The sequence below is a fragment of the Schistocerca americana genome, chromosome 3 (genome assembly GCF_021461395.2).
Source record: "Schistocerca americana isolate TAMUIC-IGC-003095 chromosome 3, iqSchAmer2.1, whole genome shotgun sequence".
In the NCBI taxonomy this organism is placed as follows: Eukaryota; Metazoa; Arthropoda; class Insecta; order Orthoptera; family Acrididae; genus Schistocerca; species Schistocerca americana.
This window is the reverse complement of record NC_060121.1, coordinates 616,586,946-616,606,105: the sequence shown is the minus strand read 5'-3', so window position 1 is coordinate 616,606,105 and position 19,160 is coordinate 616,586,946. Positions and strand designations below refer to the sequence as shown.

Sequence of the window (19,160 nt, the reverse complement as noted above, 5' to 3'; positions counted from 1 at the left end):
AAACGATTTGGGAGACAATCTGAGCTGCCGTCTTCGGTTGCTTGCAGATTACGCTGTCGTTTATCGAAGATCAAAACAAACTGCAAAACGATTTAGAAAAAATTTCTGAGTGGTGCGAAACGTGGCAGTTGACCCTAAATAACGAAAAGTGTCAGGTCATCCACATGAGTGCTAAAAGGAACTCGTTAAACTTCGGTTACACGATAAATCAGTCTAATCTAAAAGTCGTTAATTCAACTAAATACCTAGTTATTACAATTACGTATAACTTAAATTGGAAAGAACACATAGAAAATGTTGTGGTTAAGGCTAACCAAAGGCTGTGTTTTATTGGTAGGACACTTAGAAAATGTAACAGACTTACTATGGAGACTGCCTACACTACGCTTGTCCGTCCTCTTTTACAATACTGCTGCGCGGTGTGGGATCCTTACCAGATAGGACTGACGGAATACAACGAAAAAGTTCAAAGAAAGGCAGCACGTTTTGTATTATCGCGAAATATGGGAGAGAGTGTCACAGAAATGATACAGGATTTGGGTTGGAAATCATTAAAAGAAAGGCGATTTTCGTTGCGACGGAATCTTCTCACTAAATTCCAATCACCAACTCTCTCCTCCGAATGCGAAAATATTTTTTTGACACCGACCTACATAGGGTGGAACGATCACCACGATAAAATAAGAGAAATCAGAGCTAGTACGGAAAGATATAGGTGTTCATTCTTTCCGCGTGCTATACGGGATTGGAATTATAGAAAATTGTGAAGGTGGTTCGATGAACTCCCTGCCAGGCACTTAAATGTGATTTGCAGGCTATCCATGTAGATGTAGATGCCGAGAGATTTCGCCTGATTTCATACAACCCCACACAACATAACTGTCAAGCATTTCCTCCTTCATGAAAATTCTCGGCCGCATATTACAGAGCAATAAAGACGCTCCTGAAGCTGTTTCGATGGCAAGTGTTTGATCACCCACCGTACAGCTAGGCAGAGGCTCCCTCTGATTTTCCTCTCTACTCACATGAGCCGTTGGCTGTAAAGACAACAGTCTGGCACAGACAACGAACAGGAGACCAGCGTACAGAATTAACGGAAAGCACAGGCGGTTGCCTGTTATGAGGAGAGTACCGGTACTGGAAAGTTTGTACAACGCTACGACAAGAGTCTTAAGTCGGAACGGCGACTTTATAGAGACGTAGCTGGAAGGTGTAGCTAACTTTTGCAAATCAACCACTCCTGATTTTCACTGTGGTTTCCTTTTCACTGCCGATCGAAACTTACTTTCTCGACAACTCTTGTACTTTAAGGCAGCAACCCTCCTCTCAAATCAACAAATATTGTAATGCGAAGTCTCACAGACAGCCTAGGACGGAGTGATAGCCACAACTGATGCGATGTCACTGTTGCAGTTGGCCGTCGAGACGGTGGGGAACATCCGCACTGTGGCCGGCCTGGGCCGCGAACGCCACTTCCACCAGCAGTACCTGGCGGAGCTGCGGCAGGCGCTCCAGCGGGAGGAGCGCAACTCCCAAATCAGATCGGCCGTCTACATCGTCACTGGCAACATCACCACCCTGTCTTACGCCGCGTGCATGTACTACGGAGGATTACTTATTCACTCCGAGGGGATGCATTTTAAGGACGTCTTCAAGTGAGTTCACTGCCTTTGACTCTGTTTCTGCAGATGCACATATCTGGCGTGACTGTGGAGTGTCCATCAGTGAAACGACCTGGTATTCAAGAAGGACATGGCAAAATATTCTGTAGTATCTATATACTTCTATCTCCAAAGGTTTCGCTTTTTGGTTGACCCATACAGATATTGAAATGTAGAGGAATATCTCTGCTAAGACAAGGTTCGCAACACATCCAAAAGGTGCTCTAATTTTCTTGGTTATGTTCAGTCCGAGTAGCTAGTGATACTGTTTCTGAGACAACTACAAGTAAATTTTAATATACTCAAGAGTTTTCGGCAGTGAAATTTATATAAAGACGTATATTTTTGAATTGTGAACATAAAAAATGGATCAAATAAGTATATCCGCTCTCTGCACTTAAAACCCTGACAAATTCTTTCGTTAGAGCAGCTTTTAAGCTGCTGATGAAGCTTAATTTCGAAAAGAATGCGTTTATTGATTGGAGGAAGTAATTTAGTAGGGAACTGCCATGCTAGCTGTGATATAGGTGTCTCCTGACAATTCTCTTGTCAGATACTATTTCTTTAGCACCTGCAGTCTCTATTGCAGTCAGCATTGATGGATACTCGGGCTTGGAAAAAAAAATGCTCGTGATAATGATTACTGTTTAAAAGCAAAAATAATTTTATCATTTAGAATTTGGAGTTCCACCACGCCCCGAAGTCTAGTACCATTTTGAAAGCTTGTTGTTGTTGTTGTGGTCTTCAGTCCTGAGACTGGTTTGATGCAGCTCTCCATGCTACTCTATCCTGTGCAAGCTTCTTCATCTCCCAGTACCTACTGCAACCTACATCCTTCTGAATCTGCTTAGTGTACTGATCTCTTGGTCTCCCTCTACGATTTTTACCCTCCACACTGCCCTCCAATGCTAAATTTGTGATCCCTTGATGCCTCAAAACATGTCCTACCAACCGATCCCTTCTTCTAGTCAAGTTGTGCCACAAACTTCTCTTCTCCCCAATCCTGTTCAATACCTCCTCATTAGTTACGTGATCTACCCACCTTATCTTCAGCATTCTTCTGTAGCACCACATTTCGAAAGCTTCTATTCTCTTCTTGTCCAAACTGGTTATCGTCCATGTTTCACTTCCATACATGGCTACACTCCATACAAATACTTTCAGAAACGACTTCCTGACACTTAAATCTATACTTGATGTTAACAAATTTCTCTTCTTCAGAAACGATTTCCTTGCCATTGCCAGTCTACATTTTATATCCTCTCTACTTCGACCATCATCAGTTATTTTACTCCCTAAATAGCAAAACTCCTTTACCACTTTAAGTGTCTCATTTCCTAATCTAATCCCCTCAGCATCACCTGATTTAATTTGACTACATTCCATTATCCTCGTTTTGCTTTTGTTGATGTTCATCTTATATCCTCCTTTCAAGACACTGTCCATTCCGTTCAACTGCTCTTCCAAGTCCTTTGCTGTCTCTGACAGAATTACAATGTCATCGGCGAACCTCAAAGTTTTTACTTCTTCTCCATGAATTTTAATACCTACTCCGAATTTTTCTTTTGTTTCCTTTACTGCTTGCTCAATATACAGATTGAATAACATCGGGGAGAGGCTACAACCCTGTCTCACTCCCTTCCCAACCACTGCTTCCCTTTCATGCCCCTCGACTCTTATAACTGCCATCTGGTTTCTGTACAAATTGTAAATAGCCTTTCGCTCCCTGTATTTTACCCCTGCCACCTTCAGAATTTGAAAGAGAGTATTCCAGTTAACGTTGTCAAAAGCTTTCTCTAAGTCTACAAATGCTAGAAACGTAGGTTTGCCTTTTCTTAATCTTTCTTCTAAGATAAGTCGTAAGGTTAGTATTGCCTCACGTGTTCCAACATTTCTACGGAATCCAAATTGATCTTCCCCGAGGTCCGCTTCTACCAGTTTTTCCATTCGTCTGTAAAGAATTCGCGTTAGTATTTTGCAGCTGTGACTTATTAAACTGATAGTTCGGTAATTTTCACATCTGTCAACACCTGCTTTCTTTGGTATTGGAATTATTATATTCTTCTTGAAGTCTGTGGGTATTTCGCCTGTCTCATACATCTTGCTCACCAGATGGTAGAGTTTTGTCATGACTGGCTCTCCCAAGGCCATCAGTAGTTCTAATGGAATGTTGTCTACTCCCGGGGCCTTGTTTCGACTCAGGTCTTTCAGTGCTCTGTCAAACTCTTCACGCAGTATCTTATCTCCCATTTCATCTTCATCTACATCCTCTTCCATTTCCATAATACTGTCCTCAAGTACATCGCCCTTGTATAAACCCTCTATATACTCCTTCCACCTTTCTGCCTTCCCTTCTTTGCTTAGAACTGGGTTGCCATCTGAGCTCTTGATATTCATACAAGTGGTTCTCTTCTCTCCAAAGGTCTCTTTCATTTTCCTGTAGGCAGTATCTATCTTACCCCTAGTGAGACAATCCTCTACATCCTTACATTTGTCCTCTAGCCATCCCTGCTTAGCCATTTTGCACTTTCTGTCGATCTCATTTTTGAGACGTTTGTATTCCCTTTTGCCTGCTTCATTTACTGCATTTTTATATTTTCTCCTTTCATCGATTAAATTCAATATTTCTTCTGTTACCCAAGGATTTCTATTAGCCCTCGTCTTTTTACCTACTTGATCCTCTGCTGCCTTCACTACTTGATCCCTCAGAGCTACCCATTCTTCTTCTACTGTATTTCTTTCCCCCATTCCTGTCAATTGTTCCCTTATGCTCTCCCTGAAACACTCTACAACCTCTGGTTCTTTCAGTTTATCCAGGTCCCATCTCCTTAAATTCCCACCTTTTTGCAGTTTCTTCAGTTTCAATCTGCAGTTCATAACCAAGCTTATCCTTCGTGAATTCTTGTAATTCTTTCCTCTTGTGACAGATGATCACTAGCATTTACTAAGTGTTTTACGAATCTAACAGTGTCTCTTATCTTCGTTATTACGCAGAAGATACGAATATTTATCATATGTGTGAAATATCTAGATTTTCAATAATCTAAATGAATTCATTAAAAAGTAATTAAGTACTTAACATACAATTAAGCTGAAATGTCGTGTTATGATCGTACTGTAAAGGATTAAGGAACATCGGAAATGACATTAGCAGCAAAGCTGTCATCAACATTTTGGCCTATGTAAAAAAGGAAGTGATGGAATTCTGCTGCCTAGGAAGCAAATATTCATACTCTTACGTGGGACAAAGCATGGTAGACATAAGAAGCAGTCTAGCTTAGTCAAAAACTATGTTTCCACTAAAACAAGTCAACTAGCAATAAACGAAGGTCTTAACTCGAGAAAGATATTTCTGAAATTTCAAGGAAACCAGGTTAGAAGAGAATCGAAGCGTTTGACATGTGCTGTTTCAGAACGATGCTAAAAACAAAGTTGAGTAGAGTGAGGTGCCAACATGCCCGCAGCTTCTTTACTCTGTTGCCACTTTGATCTGTATCGACTGAAGCCTATCGAGATGTCTCTCTCTCCCCTCAGACTCAGATATGAGATGAAAAGCTATTGCACAGCGGAAACGTCGGAAAATTAATGGTCCTAACCAATGTGTCCACGGTATGGTCCTTGCACGGCTTTCCGGGCGGGAAGGAGCACCGGTCCCCGGCACGAATCCGCCCGGCGGATTTGTGTCAAGGTCCGATGAACCGGCCAGTCTGTGGATGGTTTTTAGGCGGTTTTCCATCTGCCTCGGCGAATGCGGACTGGTTCCCCCTATTCCGCCTCAGTTGCAATATGTCGGCGATTGCTGCGCAAACGAGTTCTCCACGTACGCGTACACCACCATTACTCTACCACGCAAACACAGGGGTTACACTCGTCTGGTGTGAGACGTTCTATGGGGAGGGGAAGTCCGCCGGGGGCCGAAGCGCACAATAAACCTGAGTTAGGTGTGGGGCGGTGATGGGGTGAAGTGCACCACTGCGCCGTGGGATTGTGGACCACTGCGGCTGCGGCGGGGACGTTTCTAGGCCCCCGGTTAACATACAATACAATACAATGCAATGGTCCTAACAAAAACTAATTGAAATAATGGGTTATTAGTTTCATCTAGCTACGGAAATTAAAGAGTGGTCTTAGTTAACTAATTTTATTGTAACCATAAACGCAAGCAGAAACAAACATGCTTTGATAAAAGCAAACAATCATAGGAAAGTCAAGACAGACTCGTTAAACAAACTCAATTAGACATAACTGTAGCACAATAAAGCCAGCTTAAAATGGATGGGTAAATCGGTTGGGATCATCGGTGTACTGTGTATGGGAGAGACTTCACCAGCAACTGGATCTGTGAGGATAGTAGCTTCAACGATAACGTTTTGCATGGTTTTCGTCTGCGAATGGGTAGGATTACAAAGTTTCGGACGATGCAGATTCCGTAGTAGTATTCTAATCATAAGCCGATGAACCATATATACAACTTTCCGGCTTTCTACTAAAACCAATTGTGAGGAATAAAACGGATGCAATTTTTTTAACTGAAAAAAATATACATGAGAAATATAATTTCTTTAATGGGTAACATGCCGATATCATAATTAATACTGACTGCTAGAAATAAATCTAAACCACACGTTTCCACACAATAGCACTTTTTTTCTCGCAGTCGGTTTTAAGAGAGAATCTATGCAGTTTGTTTCAAAAGAAGTATACAGTGTATTTCAGAAGTGATGGTCCATAATTCACACGTGGAAAGCACAGACCACAAGTAGCTAAAGAGTTCCAATAAACATTGGTCCATATATCAATCGTTGTCTAGATACTATACATTTTCTGTTGTGGCTCATCGTTGTCCAGAAACACATGCATATCTAAACGTTAAAGTAGGTGTTCAAAGTGTTGTCCATGCGTCTGAATGCAACACTGAGCTTTTCTCTGAAATGAGTTGCGAATCCTCTCAGACAGTCCTGGGGAATCCTGTAAATGCTGGAAGGCAGTTTCAACCTGCGAGCGTAATTGCTGAAGAGAGTTGACCTCGGTACTGCAGACCAGACCTTTGACTGACCCCACACACAGAAATCCATGGGATTTAGACCCGGAAACCTTGGATGCCATGGCACAGGCCCTCCTCTACCTATCCAATGTTGACCATACGTCCGAGTTAGAAGCCGGCGCATTCATAAATGAAAATATGCTGGAGCACCGTCATGCATGAAACCACATGTTCAGGCGTTGGTTCAGTGGGACATCATCATGTACAGCTGGAAGTACAGTCCACAGAAATCGCATATACTGCGTCCGGTTAGTCTCCATGGTAAGATGAGTTGTCCAATTATGCAGTCCCCGAGCAGTCCTGCCCAGAATTTCAACGAATAACGCTGCTGATGTCGTGATAGGTGTTTTGCCTTACAGTTGACATCGGCCCAAATGTGACAGTTATGATAGTTAAAAATACAGTCACAAGTACATCCAGCCTCATCCGTTAACAGAATACTGCTTACAAACATGGAATTCAGGGTACACTACTGTTGCACCTATTGGCAAAAGTTCTCCCTAGGAGGGAAGTCTGCATTGATGAGGATTTTCACTCGCTGGAGATGATACGGATAGAGTACTTGCCGATGTAAAATCCGCCATACAGTGCTATGACTCAGGACACGCTCTTGGATAGCAATCCTCCTTGTTGAATTACTCGAGCGTTTGTGTACAATGCGTAACACCCTTTCCTCAACATCTGGTGTTATGAGTTTGGGTCGACCTTCTAGTACTGTGCGAAGCTCCCGGTTTGTCTAAGGCACTGATGTAACCGGCTAAATGTACGTCTGTCGGGCTGCCAGCAGAGAGGACAAGTTTCTTCATACAATCGTGCACCATCAAGGGCACTGCCATTCGCTTTGCCGTACATGAAGTGCATGTCAGCGTACTCTTGATTGGTATAACCTCTGACCATGGTGCCTTCAGTTCGTAACTGATTTCTAGCCCGGCACGGCACGGTGGACGAAGCGGGAAAGGCAAGTAGCTGCGCTTGCATAAACAGACAGTCGATCCCAAACCTTGATATACCAACGCACATACCGCAGTACACAGGGCCGTTTACAGTTGGTTCCCAACTCGAATTAATTCGATCCCTCGGCAACGGTTGATTTGCGGACCCATGTTTATTGGGGGTTTTTAGCTACTTTTGGCATGTATTTTCCGTGTGTGAATTATTGACCTACACTTCTAAAACACCCTGTATAGCCTACATCTGTCTGAACGGTTATTATTTTGGAAAAATTTGATATAAATCGTTCAAGAACTTATCGAGATTTTTGCTAACGTCATTTGCCTATTACATATATATAGCGTATATATCCGTCGAGTTTTGTTAAAGTATCGTGTGAAAAGTAAATATGCAAAGACGTTTTCGAGATTTTTTGTAACAGTTCCTCTTCATTTAAAAAATGTGTATTCTCTGTCCATCCGATCGTCCATTACCCATACAAAAATCAGAAGTAAATCGGTGAAGAACTTTTCGTGAATTTAGGTAACAACGTTGAACTAAAATTTGAAGTAAATCAGTCAAGAACTTCCCGAGATTTTTGGTAAAAATCTTGCCCTTTTATATAATTTATGCACCACATATATTTTTAAAAAGTGTGTAACCTATGTCTGTCCGAACATTTGTTAAAGTACAAAAAATCTGAAGTCAATCGATCAAGAACAATTCTAGATTTTTGGTAACAATGTTAACCTACGACATGTCTTTATATAACAGTATAGATGCGTAATTTTTTCTTGTCTACACTAGCAGATTCGTTCCCGAAACATTCAATAACAATTTTGGTTCACATACTGTCGAAAAAATGACGTCTGTTCCATGGAGCAATGAATGAGAAATAGGATTTTCTTATTGATATTACTAAACTGTTTTGTATTCTGGATGTTTCATGCTTTCCTATTTGCTTACCTATTTTCTACATCTACATCTACATTGATACTCCGCAAGCCACCCAACGGTGTGTGGCGGAGGGCACTTTACGTGCCACTGTCATTACCTCCCTTTCCTGTTCCAGTCGCGTATGGTTCGCGGGAAGAACGACTGTCTGAAAGCCTCCGTGCGCGCTCTAATCTCTCTAATTTTACATTCGTGATCTCCTCGGGAAGTATAAGTAGGGGGGAAGCAATATATTCGATACCTCATCCAGAAACGCACCCTCTCGAAACCTGGCGAGCAAGCTACACCGCGATGCAGAGCGCCTCTCTTGCAGAGTCTGCAACGCTATCACGGTTACCAAATAACCCAGTGACGAAACGCGCCGCTCTTCTTTGGATCTTCTCTATCTCCTCCGTCAACCCGACCTGGTACGGATCCCACACTGATGAGCAATACTCAAGTATAGGTCGAACGAGTGTTTTGTAAGCCACCTCCTTTGTTGATGGACTACATTTTCTAAGCACTCTCCCAATGAATCTCAACCTGGTACCCGCCTTACCAACAATTAGTTTTATATGATCATTCCACTTCAAATCGTTCCGTACGCATACTCCCAGATATTTTACAGAAGTAACTGCTACCAGTGTTTGTTCCGCTATCATATAATCATACAATAAAGGATCCTTCTTTCTATGTATTCGCAATGCATTACATTTGTCTATGTTAAGGGTCAGCTTAATATGTATGCTTACATATTTACGCTTTCTCGACGCAGGCAGTGTATATGAGGTAAAACGCCATTCAACATATTCTTACAACAGTTATTACACAATTACTAACATTATCTTTGAGAAACAGCCAAATGATTTTTAGTTTCCTGGACGAGCAACGTTGAATCTGTGCAGTTGCAACGTTCTGCTGCTGAAAAGCTCGGGTTTTATGTGTTACGTATTGCAGAAATACGAACCTTATTTCGAGAAAGTATAACATATCAGGTCAAAACACCACTTCCTGCAACACAAATCTGCACAAGCAGCAACACAAGTTACGGAAAAATTTGACACTATTCCTGCTGCAGCTACACTAAACATATTGTGCAATCAGCATTATATTTCCTGACCTTTGTCATTGGCTTTTGCCAGACAGGTGTGAAAATGCACTACTCACTCAGTACCAGCTTATAGAAACTACGTTTTCCAGCTGGAATACAGTGCCACACGTCAAGTAAGGCTTTCTTCTTGTCAATTTTTAATGGCAGAATTTTATCGCACAAGATAGGAAAAACTGTAATGTTATCTAGCGACAGATACCTTTTCCCAGCACCTCTCGGCTTCTTTGCAGTGCTTTGACAAATCCACGGTTGCTGGATGTTATGACTTTTCCTTTCCCTTCGTATAGTAGGATTGTCAAATGAAATGTGAAGCCTGAAACACACAGTTATTTTGAATGATCCTCTGCGCAGCCCTTGGCCTAGTGCGCTAAGGACCCTGAAATCCTCTGGTTCCATTTTATGCCATAGGAATTCATTGTTCTTGGCGTTGGCAATGGCCGTAATCCAGTTTTCTGTGTGGAAGAATCTCTACCACATGGTAGGAAACTACGCCCTATAAGGAGGAATTTCTCGTCTAAATATTTAAGGACGATCAGACTTTGGAAAAGTGTCGTAATATTTTGAACATCTCTCATAAAATCAGAAATGTTTATGTTTACGTTCAAATGAAAATCATACGAAAGATAGAATTTATGATCGTAGCATTCGAGCTTTGTTGCTTTTCCCTCAGAGCTGTCCTTCACTTTGTCTAACCTAATATGGAATCACTTTTGAGACATTCTATAAAAATGCTGGAAACGTTCGGGATAGGTTTCCAATTTTTTCACTGTATCGAATGTACTATATTTCTTCCGTTTCTTCAACCATAACGGATCTTCTCCATATCTTCTTCGTTGCTGAATATCACGAGTTACAAAAGATCCAATGCGTCAATATCTTTTCTGATTAGGACGACATATGCTGATCCATTCGTAGTAGGGACGGGAAAAACCGACAAGTTAAAACCGATACCGGCATTTTACTTCTAAAAACCGGTATTTTTTGGTATTTGTTTGGTCTCGTTTATAAAACGTATTTTATTTATTTTTTACTAATAGAGGAGTAAAACAACCGAAAGATCAATTAACCACAGCAGCAGCGCTAAAACTTTTCTTTTTAAATAAACCTTTTTCATAATAGTGGTTACTAAGGAGTAACTATAATAGTGAAATCTGCATTAGTTTGAAATTTTGCGTTATTATAGAAAACTGGAACAGCGGTCAGTGCTATTTTAGTAACAATGCCGACAGTAACGAGCAACAAACACATGGTACGTGCATAGTGGCGTAGCGAACATAACCGGCGCCATGGGCACAACACTTTATTGGCACCCTCCCCACCTCCCCCTCTCATAGGCGCCGGGTGGATAACACTTCCTTGGCACCCCCCGCCCCCCTCCCCTAAGCGCCCGGAGGATAACACTTTCTTGGCGCCCCCCCTCCCCTCTCTCCAAAAACACGTACAAGTAGGTGACACATAGATTTTACTCTAATAATAACATACTTTCCGGAAAACCTTGTTTGCCTTAAAGCCCATTTGGCGCCCGTCTGCAAGTGGCGCCCGCGGCGTGATAGATCACCTTGCCTCCCCCAAGCTGCGCCACTGGCCGTGCGACGTGGGTTAAGGTATGCGTGTACGCGCAGTATGCATCAATACTTACCCCCGACTGGTCATAAGGTAGTATCTCGCTGTCGTTGCGTTGCGGAATGACACCAACTCTAGTTTGCAAACATTTTTTCAAAGTTGCGTAGCGATGAAGTACAATGCTCCATTTGCTTTAAAACATTAAAAATTGTTTGCCATTTCTGTGAAATAATAAGAGGAAGGAATTTATGGTAATAGTAATAAATTAAAAACTTAACGACAATTCAGTCCTAGCTGATCTGCTGGTTGTGTCTACATAATATGTCTTTATCTGGTTGTAGCCCTTGAAAACGGACAAATTAACAAGGAAAAAAAAAACAGGAAAACAGTTCCCAACCGCAGTTCTCAATCTCCAGCACTGACTATTCATAATGCCTAAATAGTGGTGTTATCCACGAGTACAATACGCTTTTCGAGCAGAGTTTCAAAAAATTTGGATCAGTAGGAGAACACTGGTGGTTTTTTGTAGTATTCAATCTTTTATCACTTTTGTCACTCGAGACGAACAGTGAACGTTGGATATATTAAGTTTACTTTTAGATGCCTAATTACTTTAATATTTTGAAACTGAGAGAGTCAAAATTTTTCCATCTTCCTTCAATTTCTACGTATATTGCAGGAAGCAATAGCAATACACAACCGAACACTGGTTACTTCAGAAACAGGGTATTCTGAACGATTTTAACAGTCAGGTTAAACTGGTGTGGAAAACAACGGATATAACCGAGAAAAGGTGGTTTCAGCGATAACCACCATCCCTAATTCGTATCACGGGCATGTCATGCCTCTGTGACGGTGCCGCTTCAGTGAGAATTGCTCAGGTCTCGTCCGTGCCACATCCTTGACCAGCTGCCGCCGGGCATCCGTGACCCGCCATTTCTGAATTGGCCTTACTCACCATCCATCATCCTATCGATATGTGAGTGCAGTCCTGAGTAACAATAGCATAATACGCATAATACACTACTGCAGACGATGTCGGTATGTCGTTTTACAAAGAGGAGAATTTTCTAGAATGCGACTGCTTACGCGTAAGTGTTCTTATATTCACCGTGGCCAACGTTAATGACTCGGTAATTCCAGCTATATTCCATTCCCTGTCCATTTTCGTTCCTGCGGGTGTTGCTCTTAAGGAGATTCTGAGTAATTAGGATTTCCCCTGGTTGCGTCGCAGATGAAACTCAGGGTAAGACCAGTAGACGGTCTGCCACCGTGAGAGAATCGCACCCCCTTCCCACTCCATGCAAATTCCTTTATAAGATGACTCCGATTCATCCACAGTTTGGACACAGGTCCTCCTCCGCTTCAGATCCGTTGGCTGTCTTTACCTGTAACTTAGCAAGGTTCATTCATAAAGGTGCTATCAGCATCAAGTCCTTCTGCATATCTGCGCTGGCTTGTGACTGACTGCCCAAAAGGGTACAGGATGGTGGAGGTCGCCGGCCAGAGTGGCCGAGCGGTTCTGGGCGCTACAGTCTGGAACTGCGAGACCCCTACGGTCGCAGGTTCGAATCCTGCCTCGGGCATGGATGTGTGTGATGTCCTTAGGTTAGTAAGGTTTAATTAGTTCTAAGTTCAAGGCGACTGATGACCTCCGAAGTTAGGTCCTATAGTGCTCAGAGCCATTTTTTTGGTGGAGGTCAATAGGTACCGTACAACAAATGGGGTAATGACGATCGGTAGGAGACGAGGCCTACTGAAGAAAGTGCCCACACCTGACGAGTGGCGATGAGTGGAAAACAAGGGAAACCTGTATTTTGAGGAAGAGGATATCTGTTTTTATTTATTTTTGTAAATTTGTTGGAAGATCTTATGGGACGAAACTGCTGAGGTCATCGGTCCCTAAGTTTACACACTACTTAAGCTAACTTAAACTAACTTACGCTATGGACAACACACACTCCCATGCCCGAGGGAGGACACGAACCTCCGAGGGGGGAGCCACGCGGACCGTGCCAAGACGCCTTAGACCGCGTGGCTACCCCGCGCGGCTTTTATTTATGTATGTGATTTCGTTACACTAGGCTCTCTAGTTCTCTCTCCTATATGACTCTAGAGCTTTGCTTATACAGTATTTTATACATAAGAAATGGCAGTAACTTTAATATGAGTATCGGTAATAAAATAATATCAATAGAATTAAAAATATTATGAGTGTACCTAATACTGTTGCTACCAATACAAGCAATAATAATAATAATTATAATTATAATAATGGTAGCGTTGTAAAAGATACAAAATGTAATAACAGATGTACAGAAGTGACTCAAATGGCTCTGAGCACTATGCGGCTGAACTTCTGAGGTCATCAGTCGCCTAGAACTTAGAACTACTTAAACCTAACTAACCTAAGAACATCACACACATCCATGCCCGAGGCAGGATTCGAACCTGCGACCTTAGCGGTCGCTCGGCTCCAGACTGTAGCGCCTAGAACCGCACGGCCACTTCGGCCGGCAATGTACAGAAGTGATATTATTTTCTGATATAGAGGGTTTAGAGGGAGAGAAATTTAGGTAAACTGTATCAGATAACGGCTTTGGGAAATGAGGAAGCTCTGGTTGGAACGAGGAACTTCGTTGGAATGGAGTAACGTGTGCGTTCTGGACCAACTTTATCCGTAAATCAGCACATTTACACCAGGCCAGGGTTGTCCGTTCTAGGCTCGGGTGTAATGGCAATTACATTTAGACCTAACAACTGACTGAAAAAAACAACATTTTTGTGATCATTTTCTGCTTAATTTGTAACTCGTCTTGAATAATTCCAAATAATTCACTCCTTCTTTTTTCAGGGTCTCTGACGCTTTAAGCAATGTGAGTGGCAGTCTAACGTACGTCCCGTATTTCATTCTGGGTGTTCGTAAAGGGCTAATTGCTGCTTCGAAATTATTTCATTTGCTAAACCGGCAATCAAAGATAGCAGATCCTCGGGTCGCTGCAGAAGATACATGGGTGAGTAAAATATTCTATTCGAGTACATTTATGCCGCGAAAATCGCTTGTGACCGATGATACGAGTACTGTTTGACAGCGAAATGATTATTATTATCAGCCCAAAAGGAGTTGTTATATCACACTTTAATTCATACGTATAAATTTGTACCAAAGTTACAGAAAACTGAAAGCTTTTTCTACAAAATGCCATTTTACAACTCCTGTGAAAACTCACAAAACTCTGTTAATTATCATTGATTAATTGTGTTATGCCTTGCATCCATAATACTTTGCAGACTCGTGAGTCAGTATTAATGGGTGTGACAAATAAGTCGTTTGTCGACTATCAACGAGAATCGGATCCAAGTTCTAGTCTGCGACCACAGTCCTCTTACCTTCTGAGTTTTGTAGACGCCCTGCCTTCAAGAAAAGCTAGATGTCATTAGAGTCCCTGTCCCGCACATAAATTAAATATGTCAAGAAATATCATAATTATGAAATACTAATATGATAAACACTACACAAAACCATTTATAAAACAAATAGATTAATCTTTTATAGGATAAGCATTGTGCATTACTACATCAGACGTGAATAACATACCCACAGGGCTCTGCTATGCCACGAGGAGCGTTCAGTAAGTAATGCAACGCTTTTCTTGTCAACCAGATTCGATTGCAAAAATGCGGAATTTATTGGGGGACATCGCAGAATATTCCCGCTTCACCCCCTAGAGTTTCATGAAGTTCCGATAGGTAGCGGCGCTATACGTAGCCTTCAAAATCGCATCTGTAACAGAGGTGCGTTCCAAAGCAGAGGGCTTTCACTGAGTTTTCTTTCTCGAAAAACGAGAGCATCGCAGATATTTGTAGGTGCTTGCAGAATGTCTGCAGAGACATAGCACGGTCTATGCGGTGGCAGTCTTTCTCGGAGTATTCCACTGATGAATTCTTCTCGGGTTATCAGCCGAGTGGTGGCGTCGTCTTGTCGCAACGTTTCAATGAGATTCGTACCCATCATCTTCTATCGAAGTGTCGGGATGCTCGCTCGCACACATCTAATACTTTCCCCTCTTTGGGGAAGCGTGTGGGGGGAGTTTGTAGCCTTGCGGCTTTTCCTCGTCTGTGTACTTGTATGTGTGAATTTATGTGTGATTTATTGGTGTCTGTGAAATGTGATGAATGTTCTGTATGTGTCTGGTACTTGGCTGAGGTTGGCGAGATAATTGTTATTTTGGGGGCGGGAAGAGGTTTAGGATTTTGATATAAGGATGTTCTCTTGAACTTCGTCGTCGAAGATCGTCATAGGGCTTTTGTGCTTGTCACGGAACATGTCATACCGACCTAAGGTGTGGATGAGGTTATTTCCAGATCTGGAAGAGCTCTCGTAGGAAGCCCTTGTCAGATCTTGGAATCTTTCTTTGAGGAGTGGGATTTCGGCAGCGGCGTGCATATCATCAGTCGGGAATCTAAGGGGTAGGTGCTGTGCCCTCCTGACGACGCGGTTTTGCAGCCTCTGGAGTGTGTCCAGATGCTGCTTTGCCGCGTATCACCAGACAAGGCATGCATATTCCATTACTGGCCGGATCAGGGCCTGGTACACATTTACTCCCACTGTGCAGGGAAGGGAGCTGGTTGAGTTCAGGACTGTGTATAGGATGGACATTCTGGCGCAGACCTTCCTGTGGACCTCGTCTATGTGGGGTTCCCATGTAAGACGAGAGTCCAAGGTTATGCCAAGGTACTTGGCGGGTCTGCGCCAGGAGAGATGGGTTCCGTTTAGGTGAAGATGGAGGGGGCGGGGTTGAGGAGGTTCGCGTCTTCCAAGCCTGCGGGTAATCAGCATAGCCTGCGTCTTTTCAGAGTTGATGGTGATGCACCAGCGACGGGCCCAAGTTTCTGTGTCATCTAAACCCCTTTGTAGCCTACGGATGACCAGGTCCTTGTCCGCATTTCCCGTTTAGAAGGCTGGGTCGTCTGTGTACTGTGCAGTGTGCACCAGGGGGGCCGTTAGTGTGTCCGCAGTGTACAGGCTGTACGAAACGGGACCCAGGACCGATCCCTGTGGCACCCCAGCACGAATACGCCTTTTGGTGGAGGTGGCAGTTTCTACTTTGACACAGAAAGTTCTATTCGTGAGATAGCTTTTGATCAGTTTAACTTTGCTCCCGGGAAACAGTGGCCCTCTATCCCATACTGAGTCAAAGGCTTTGGCTACATCTAGTAGCACTATCCCGCAGTAGCCTCTGTGTGGGCATGGGGGTTCTGCCGGAATCCGAATTGGAAATCCGGCAGCAGTTGATCTCTAGTAATATGTTCCTGTATGGGTCTTAGTAGGAGGCGCTCATAGATCTTGCTGAGAGTTGGCAAGAGGCTAATCGGCCTGTAGTGCTACGGTAATAGATGGTCTTGCTCTGGTTTGTGTATCCCGACCACTTCCGCATGTTTCCACCAAGCTGGAAACTCGCGGGATCGAGTAATCTCGTTGAGGACGTTCGCGAGGTGTGTGTTCGCCGTGGGTGGGAGATTTTTGACTAACTGATTGGTGACACTGTCGTGTCTTGGCGCCTTTTTTGTGAGGAGGGACCTAATTACTTTTGCCGCGTCCTCGGGGGCGAAAAGCGTGGGTTCGTCCTCTGGGTCCTCCTCAGCATTGAGGAAGACAGCCAGTTGACGAGTGACTACCTCTTCATGCTCTTCATCCTGGGGTTCTGCCGCTTGAAACTGCTTCTCGAAGCAGTCGGCGAGGGCTTCTCAGCATGGCTGTAGACCAAACCCCGCTCGCCGTGCAGTGGCGGCATCCTAGCACGTCTTTTTATGAACTATTTGGTTACTTGCCATAGTGTATGATCGTCTACTTTGAGAGCTGTGAGGCGGTTTTGCCATTGCTGGTTTCTGTGCTCAATGAGCGCTACCTTCAGTTCACTCTGTAGACGATTGAGCAGCCTCCCGGTGGCCAGATTTCTGGTGATCTTCCACTCTTTTGCCACTCTGTTCTTATGTCTAATTTGAGCTAGCAAGTGTTCCGGGAGCTGTATTTGCGGCGGTGGGCCATCCCTTTGTGGAGGGGTGGCCTCTTCCCCTGCCTGCAAGATGGTGCCTGTTAAGTCCTGTAGCGCTTGTTCTACTGTTTCGGCGGTAGGTGGCGGAGCGCGAGCGATATCAGAGGCGACTGTTTCTCGATATCGCTCCCAGTCTGTACGGTTGTAAGACGTCTGGTACCATGGGAGTGTTACCCACTCTCCCACATCGACCTCTAGAATCACTGGGTTGTGGTCTGAGGACATCCTGTTGATTGTCCTAGCGGCCACAAACCCTGCGATCCTCCTAGTGAGAGCTATGTCTAACACGTCGGGCCTGCCTCCATTATTTGGAAAATGTGTGAGCTCGACCGGACCCCATGTTTCGAAGTGGTGGATGGGCGCTAGTTGTTGCAGTTTGGCGCCTGTTCTGGAGGTTACGTCGGGATGCTGTGTTCTGCATATCTATATAGCTGCTGTCCGTCGTCCGCTTCTGTAGGCCGGCCAATCACGTTCCTCTTCCGGAAGGGGGGGGGGGGGTCGGTGGCGATGGGGGGGGAGGGGGGGCGGAGGCTGGGGGAGAGGGCCGCGGCGCGGACCGGCGTCGAGACCCGGTGGCTATCCAACTTGTCTGCGGACGTCGCTGCCTTGAGATCGGAGCGTTCCTGACGTATTTTGTCGATTGTGGGATTCCACGCTGCACTGAGCTGAAAACCATTATCCCTGTTTACTAAATTGTTGTGCAGACGTATCTCCACTGCCTCTTTGAAGATCGAGTCCCAGAATGCGTTGACGCTGCACAGCTTTTTCGTTTTTTTCGAATTCGAATGTGTGTCCCTCTATAATTCTATGTTCTGCTACCGCAGACTTGTTTGTCTCTCGTAGTCGCACATTTCTGATGTGTTCAGTACAGCATTGGGAGATACATCGTTGTGTCTGCCCGATATATTACATACCACATTCGCACTCAATACTGTATAGTATGTATCGCAAGAATATTAAAGAAGCACGAAATAACGGCCATCTTTCGCGCACCGAAAAATGTCAAAGATATACTTGGCTCAACCAAAGACCAGCTGGGGTTGCAGACGCCAGGCATTTACAGTAAGGTGGCGTATGCCCGTCGCATTGAACCGAGATAATGTTGAAAACCAGGCTTCTGCAGCCAAAAGAGTGGGGAATAATGTGGTGTACTGAAATCCTATAAAAAACCAACCTCCTTTCAGAGAAAAACGTCACTATCCACAGTGGCGTATTGCTTCAGCTCGTTCGAATGTTAGTTTGACAGGGCAATTTCAAAGAGCTGCAAAAATACCTATCGACTGTCCCTACCGTAGGCTGGTGTCTCGAAAGTATACACAAACATACCCTGTTAAATATGAGTGTCGCACAGCCGTTTACTGACCTTATTAAAACAGTTTCATGTTTATAGACTTTTACAGTTTAGGTTAGTTTGTTCTTGTGCATTCTAGATTTTGGAAGATTAGTTGTGGTGTCATTCATAATCCAGTTAGAATAACACTACACAATAAAAGTAATTCGCTCCTGAATGTATTGCATAATTGACAGCTCTGAGTTCAATAATATTAGTTCGCGTTGTTATCTTAATTACCACGCCCGTAACTCGCAGAATTGTAAACGTTCTTCATACGGATATCACTGCGATTTCGCCATGTTTATTTACTTAAACTGTGGTGCATGATACTTTGCTACTACCGATTTTCCTCGGGGACTTCGGATTCGAGACGCGTGACTATAGAACCAACCCCTCTGAGTCTGCTGGTACGGTTTCAAGTTAGCTGACGGTAGGATCCTTTTCAGTATAAAGCAGGTTTCCATTCGTTTCGATCAGGAGCGCAGTTCAGTAAATTAATTCAGTTTTGGGCATCTTCTACTGAACAGCA

The 19,160-nt window shown here is 43.6% G+C and overlaps 1 protein-coding gene across 1 annotated transcript in view; it reads left to right on the top strand.

Annotated features, from left to right (window-relative positions):
* The window catches only part of LOC124606683 (ATP-dependent translocase ABCB1-like), a 222,293-nt gene that overhangs the window by 179,009 nt on the left and 24,124 nt on the right, over positions 1–19,160 (top strand). Inside the window, exons 18-19 of the mRNA XM_047138698.1 lie at positions 1,414–1,655; positions 14,097–14,256. Of these exons, the coding sequence (XP_046994654.1) occupies positions 1,414–1,655; positions 14,097–14,256 (402 nt within the window). The remainder of the gene's footprint in view (positions 1–1,413; positions 1,656–14,096; positions 14,257–19,160) is intronic.